Below are 7,571 nucleotides of genomic sequence, written 5' to 3' on the forward strand. Positions count from 1 at the left end.
AAGTACTGTATGACGACCGCATGTGAAAAATCAATACATATGGTGCTGTGACGTGTATAACATTCGCCCTCATTCTCCTAAAAGCTGTGTCTCTTAATCTCACAACAAATCTGTACATATGCATTACTGTATGTTCATATAATCACGAACAATATTTAAAAGGCATGTTGGGAGTATGATTCAGATGATGTACTACATTTGGTGAACAAATGATACTTCTCACATCAGAGACAGAAAGGGAAGCCATGTAGCAGATAAACAGAAGCAGCTTTGCTCACCATGTCAGTTCTAAGGATTTGTCACACGTAGTTCTGGAAACATATGCTGAAGTTCTCAATCATCTTTAATCATCTACATGAAGAATAAAGTTAGAGGTCAGTCAGCTGTGCGCTTCTACATTTGATCTCTTTAAAAGTGGTAAAGAAAACACACTGTTATCATAGGGATAATTATAGATTTTTTCATTTCAATTAAGTACATTCACAATAAATAACCACCTAATCTGTACTTAAATACTTAATAATAATAGCAGGTAAAAATGAACAAAATAACAACAAAAACTGCAGTTGTTAAAAAACATTTTTTTACTTTAACTGTGTTAAAGAGTACTGGAAATTCCCAGCTTATGCACAGTTCAGTTCTTCACTCATAGAGTATCGAGTTATTATTTTATCAAAATATGCATAAACCTTTATACACATCCAGTTTTTTAAATAAAAGGATCCTTTATTTTTGACACATGCTTTACCGCAAAGTGGAATTATTTCTTTGAATATTTCATCTTTGGAAGTTAGGGTCAGAGCTTAGAGGCAGCCATGATACAGAGCCCCTGGAGAAGAAAGGGATTAAGGGCCTTGCTTAAGGGCCTAACAGTGGCAACTTGGCAGTGCTAGGCCTTGAACACCAACCTTCCACTCAACAACCCAGAGCCATAACTGCTTGAGCAACCACTGCCCCTGTATTATATGCCTATATATATTATACAGTGCAATGGAGGCTCAGTACTTGATGATTTATGCAAGTCTTTACTTTCAAGTGCTCATTGCATTAACACAAATGCAAACTGAATAATTTATTAAAAGTCCATTGAAATACACAGAACACACAAAAGTCATCCAAGGTATACACAGTATAAAAATCAGGATCTCTTCAGTAGCCTGATCTCCATTTTGAGGTAAGCCTTGAGGTTCTCGTCATGAACATGGTCTTCCATTGCAGCCAGTGCTTTTTCTCCACCATCACTGAAGTACTTCAGCATCTCTTCTGCATACTCAATCCACACGCAGTTATGGCAGCCGCTCATGCAGCAGCACGTTGGAGGAGTCGGAGGACCCGGATTTGCTGTGTCTGTACGACACTGTGTTACACCAGCTGGGAACTGGGAAGCGAATGGAGCCGGGTTTTTGCACTGAAAGTGACGAGGTGTACAGTGTAGATGATTGCTTTGGGGAAACATGGTACTGATGTAGAAGGGTTTCTTCCTGATCTGTGACAAGTGGAAGATAAACAGCTGTGCAAAAAAGACAGAATACATCAAAGTTTACTTTCAAATGTGTGTCAAAGGAATATATAAATATATACATATATATAAAATATTGAGTGTACAAATAAATAAATAAATGCATTGTACCATACTTTAAGTGGAGAAGTTTTTAACATCACAAACAGTTCTGTCTTTATATAGCTTTAGTTTATTTATATATATATATATATATATATATATATATATATATATATATATATATATATATATATATATATATATATATGGGGAAGAAAGGTGATTTAAGTGGCTTTGAATGTGGCATGGTTGTTGCTGCCAGACGGGCTGGTCTGAGTATTTCAGAAACTGCTGATCTACTGGGATTTTCACGCACAACCAACTCTAGGGTTTACAGAGAATGGTCCGAAAAAGAGAAAATATCCAGTGAGCGGCAGTTCTGTGGGCGCAAATGCCTTGTTGATGCCAGAGGTCAGAGGAGAATGGCCAGACTGGTTCAAGCTGATATAAAGGCAACAGTAACTCAAATAACCACTCATTACAACCGAGGTATGCAGAAGAGCATCTCTGAATGCACAACAAGTCGAACCTTGAGGCGAATGGGCTACAGCAGCAGAGGACCACACCAGTACTAGTAAGGTGTACCTAATAAAGTGGCCGGTGAGAGTGAGTGTGTGTGTGTGTATGTATATATATATATATATATATATATATATATATATATATATATATAAAATAATAATAATAATACATTTTATTTAAAGGCGCCTTTCTGAACACTCAAGGTCACCGTACAAAAAACAACAAAGACAATCTATATATATATATATAAAATATTGAAAACTAAAGCTATATAAAGACTAGAAAGACACATTATATGTGTGTGTATGTATGTATGTGTGTGTGTGTGTGTGTGTGTGTATATATACACACAGACACACGTGTGTGTATATATATATATATATATATATATATATATATATATATATATATATATATATATATATAATTACAATATATTATTATATAAAACGTATGGCCAATAAGTCAAATAAATGTAAAGTATGTATGTAACATGATGTATTATGTTATACATTTATATCTAGCTTTATATTATAGACTTGTATTAAGGCTTCTGTTGACGATTTGTTTAATGAAACGGTTAGTTTGTTTATTTCCGGTTATATAGTAAAGATACAGACCCTCAGCAAGCACGGTGAAGCGTTATTTAGAGACATCCCGTAAATAAAAAACATCAATAAACAAAAACTCGAAGACAAAAACAAGCTTATTTCAGTAGCAGCTAACCATTTTGTGCTACACAAGAAATGCTACTATTTTGGTATCACAAACATGACCTCTGCTGTGATTGGTGTAAAACTCTGTTGACCAATCAGAGTGAAGTAAATGAATGACACGCGTCTGGAGGGCGGGGCATGTACCCCGTTGTGATACCGCAGTTACTCACTAGAGGACATTAAAAGACTAGAAAGTCTTTGTTTAAAATTATTTATATTATATTATTTATTTATATTGTTTAATTTATAAATAATTACATTATTTAAACATTTACACCGAACAATATTCAACATTTACTAATCAGCAATTACAGTTTTTACAGAATTGTAGGTTTGTCTGAGTTAGCATATTTTTAATAATACATAAATAAACAAATAAACAAAAAATATATAATTAAATTAATTATGTTAGTTATTTCAAGTAAGTTAATGTAAAAAAATATATATACATTAACTATTTAAAATGGGGGGTGCGGTGGCTTAGTGGTTAGCACGTTCGCCTCACACCTACAGGGTTGGGGGTTCGATTCCCGCCTCCACCGTGTGTGTGTGGAGTTTGCATGTTCTCCCCCGGGTTTCCTCCGGGTACTCCGGTTTCCTCCCCCGTTCCAAAGACATGCATGGTAGGTTGATTGGCATCTCTGGAAAATTGTCCGTAGTGTGTGATTGCGTGAGTGAATGAGAGTGTGTGTGTGTGCCCTGTGATGGGTTGGCACTCCGTCCAGGGTGTATCCTGCCTTGATGCCCGATGACGCCTGAGATAGGCACAGGCTCCCCGTGACCCGAGGTAGTTCGGATAAGCGGTAGAAAATGAATGAATGAATGAACTATTTAAAATATGTTCATGTTAATAGCTTATAGTAAGGATACATAACCTTTATTGGTTAAAATGTTTAATTATAATTAATTAATTAATTAATTAATTAATTAAAAAAATATTATTAATTAATTAAATGTAATAATATACATTATTTTGACTTTGTACATTTTTAAGTAATTTTAAAACTCTTCTTTTATCTCTTATTTCTCTCTCCCCTTTATTAGTCATTATTCCTTTGCCCTTATTATAGCCAATTCTTAATAAATTGTGATTTTTACAAGGATATTAACTTAAACCAATCTGGTGTGTGGGAAAGTAAAACATTATCCACTTATTCAATAAGGAATAAGGATACAGGTCCTTTGAAGTGGCAGCCCTTTATTATACTGACAGCAGGTTTTTATGTTTAATCTTTCATTGAAGTATTGCAGTGTTTGTGTTTGTGTTTGTGTGTGTGTGTGTGTGTGTGTGTGTGTGTGTGTGTGTGGCAGTCATCTACTCCCACAGGCCTGTATGCTTGACAAGCTTTGCCATAGAAACAACTCACAAAATCTCCCGAGACCTATAGCCCGCTCATGCTGCTGCCTGCAATTTGTATTGCACTGTTGAACCAAGAACATTGCTCTCAGCTCATCCATGGGTACAGGAGACCAAAAGTTGAATAGCTACCATACAAGGGAAGGGATGGGAAGCATGTCCAGAATGAATCTGGAAGAATGATCCAGAAACCAACTGAACCAGAAACATGACCTAATTTTCTAAAACATACTGTGGAAAAATGGAAAATGGTTTATTTATAACACACCTACACACTTACAAGTAAATTTTGAATTCCTATAAAGCCTTGCTTGTTAAACCACACAACATATTGTAAAGAGTGTGATTTACATTAAGACTGACTGTAATATTTAACATGAACAAACCATTAAATTCCAGTATTAATCAATCATATGTAATGTTAATAATAATGAAAACATTATTATTGGGACTTTATGTTCATGCTAGTAAACATTCACAATGGTTATAGTATTAATTCAATCAATGGCTAAAAATAAGTCAACATAAATTATTTATTTATGCAATCACCTTCGGTGGTCTTTATTCTGGTCAGGGTTACAGTGGACCGGAGCCTAGTCCAGGAACACTGCAAGGAGAAAGGAGGATTCAATCCAGATGGGACATCAGGCCCTTGCCAGATTCCATGTGCACACATTCACACCTAGGGGCAATTTAGCATACCCAATCCTATATGCATGTGTTTAGGAAGTGGGAGCAAACCTGGAAAACCTACACGGACACTTAGAGAATATGTAAAGCTCCAAACAGACAATAACCAGCAAGCCAACCATGGTGATGCAACTTGTTACTAAATACTCTTGACAACTCTTGTCTTTTTTAATTTTCATTTACAACAGCAAATGATGAAAAGGTTTCTTCATACTGTTCTTTTTTGACTTTATTTTACTCATTGATGTCAGTCATCACATTATCCGTGTATTTTACACACACTACTACTGCTGTATATTGTACAAAAAGCATAATATTGCACAATATTGTTATTTGCACTTCCCACACTTTATGTACATAACTGATCAGTCATATATTATGTATTCATATTTAATACTCATAAGGTCTATTGTATCACATCTGCATTGTTTTGTATAGTCTGTATTATCTTGTATAGTGTTATTTATGTCTGTACTTTTGAGATTCACAAACAGCTGGAACCAAATTAATTGTGTGTGTCAACACACTTGGCCAATAAACCTGATTCCGATTCTGATTCTGATGTTCTCAGTTTTGGTGGTAATGATTAATTATTTGAAAAAACAAACAAACAAATAAACAAACACAATTACCATGTTCATAATACTTATGGAGTATTAATACTCAGGTTTATGTTTCGTTCAATTTAACTCATGTGTAAAGTAATTAGTTCATTATAAGGACCTTAAAGTGCATTGCTACAATTATGAGTCATAAGTTAGAAGGTTTTCATATGTATTAAAGCAATGCAACAATTTAATTTAAACAACATTTTGAATCTCTGTTTTTAGCCATAGTTATCTTTAAACATTCACAGAATCAGATATGGGACACTGATTAAAATGGGATGTTAACACCACATTGGTCAGGTTAATGTCTAGGTCCTATCAGTATGCTGATATCAGTGTGTTTCTGACTCCAGACTCTATCACCTGAGAGATGGGTGACAGGTGTGTCTCCATTTACGATAAGCATTTTCCAATAAAACGCTTCATGTTTGCCATTACATTTTATTGAAATAATTTGGTTCAGCACAAATAAAACCCGAATATTTCTATTTTGTTCCTTAGCATCTTTGATCTGTAGTAATATTTTTTCAACCAAACATACTTATATAATATAAATATAACTATAATATAAACTATAATACAAGTGTTATTAATGAATAATGTTATATTATTATATTAAATTATTATGTTAAAAAGTTAGTGGCTAATAAAAAAGTGATATTAATAGTTATATTATATTATTATATTTATATTATTATTAATTATAGTATTTTTTAAATAAGTTTTTCTATCCTTCAGAGCAATATCATCTGCTTGTTAAAGACACAAAGATAAGAGAGAGAGAGAGAGAGAGAGAGAGAGATGATACATTCCAGTGGTTTAAAATTGACCTTAAAAATAGAAGAAAGAAAAATAAAATTACATACATAATTATGGATTTAAAGTATATTTATCTGTAAATGAGTGCACAACATTCTTTGTAAAACTCTCTGGTAGAACACACTGAGACCCTCTCTGAGCCCTTGGGAAAGAGATTACATATGTGAATCAGTAACTATGCATGGCATGTGTGTGTGTGTGTGTGTGTGTGTGTGTGTGTCAACTCACTGCATACAAAGAATGCTCTGAAACAACATTCACACACAAATTCAGCAGATACAAAGCCCTCAGGGTTGGATTTCTCTTCCCAACTGTTGCCTTGGGAACCATGTTCAGTTTACCTGAGGCAGGTATTTCCCTAAGGGCCATGGGGCAGCCTGATTAGGTGTGAATCAGACAGGTTTAAATCAAGTCTAATGTAAAAACATGGCTTAGGTGCTTTAGTGATGGGTCACATATTTCAGAAACAAAAGCATGTCATCAGACATAGAGGAACAAGGTTCTTTTTTCAACATTAATCCCTGCTGTGAATGAAATTACTCTTTGGCTGGCACACTTTCTGACAGTCAGCACATTCCATTGACTGAATATTTCAACTCTCTATAGTGCTGCAACGCTGATGGCCTGAAATACATTTACACAGCCACGGACATTATAATAAATTAGCTGTGCCGTGCCAGCTTATTCACACACACCCACAGACAAATATATATATATATATATATATATATATATATATATATATATATATATATATATATATATATATATATATATATAGGGAGGTAGGTAGGTTGGCAGATAGATAGATAGATAGATAGATAGATAGATAGATAGATAGATAGATAGATAGATAGATAGATAGATAGATACTGTAGATAGATAGATGGATGGATAGATAGATAGATATAGTATATCTGATCTCATCATGATAAATTGTGGCAGCATTAAGAGGCTCTTTCTACATGCTCTTTATTTAAAGCTGCTTTGTGACAATATCTATTGTTAAAACATCCAAATAAAACTAAATAGGAATATGTTTGTTCTGTATCCATGGCAGCACATGACTAATCATATCATGATGGGAAAAGAACAGCCCTACCCAGTTTCACATAAAGGGCCAAGTCTTTCCCACTCAACTGAGTCAACAGGTTGGACAATTACACAGTGTACCACAAGATTAGAAATGTGCTATTTATAGTCATGCAAAATTATTACACTAGAGTATGCATCAGCCTTTTTTTTTTGGTAAAAACTGTTTATTCTGCTCCTGGTTTTATGTGTTTATTTGGATAAAG

At 34.1% G+C, this 7,571-nt stretch overlaps 1 protein-coding gene across 1 annotated transcript; it reads right to left on the reverse strand.

Moving 5' to 3' along the window:
• Window positions 1-325: 325 nt before the first annotated feature.
• On the reverse strand, window positions 326-2,848 carry oxld1 (oxidoreductase-like domain containing 1). Its single transcript, XM_060889864.1, has 2 exons — window positions 2,704-2,848; window positions 326-1,510 (listed from the first exon to the last, which is right to left on the reverse strand). Exons 1-2 carry the CDS (start codon window positions 2,755-2,757, stop codon window positions 1,139-1,141), a joined length of 426 nt encoding a protein of 141 aa, XP_060745847.1. The 5' UTR covers window positions 2,758-2,848; the 3' UTR covers window positions 326-1,138.
• Window positions 2,849-7,571: the final 4,723 nt, after the last annotated feature.

The sequence above is a fragment of the Tachysurus vachellii genome, chromosome 2 (assembly GCF_030014155.1).
Source record: "Tachysurus vachellii isolate PV-2020 chromosome 2, HZAU_Pvac_v1, whole genome shotgun sequence".
NCBI lineage: Eukaryota > Metazoa > Chordata > Actinopteri > Siluriformes > Bagridae > Tachysurus > Tachysurus vachellii.

Excerpts from the sequence above, each read along its gene's own strand:
- oxld1 (XM_060889864.1), bottom strand. The coding sequence starts at position 2,757 with ATGTTTTTTATTTACGGGATGTCTCTAAATAACGCTTCACCGTGCTTG. Across the intron at positions 1,511-2,703 it reads CTTCACCGTGCTTGCTGAGG|CTGTTTATCTTCCACTTGTC; the intron begins GTCTGTATCTTT and ends TTTTTTGCACAG.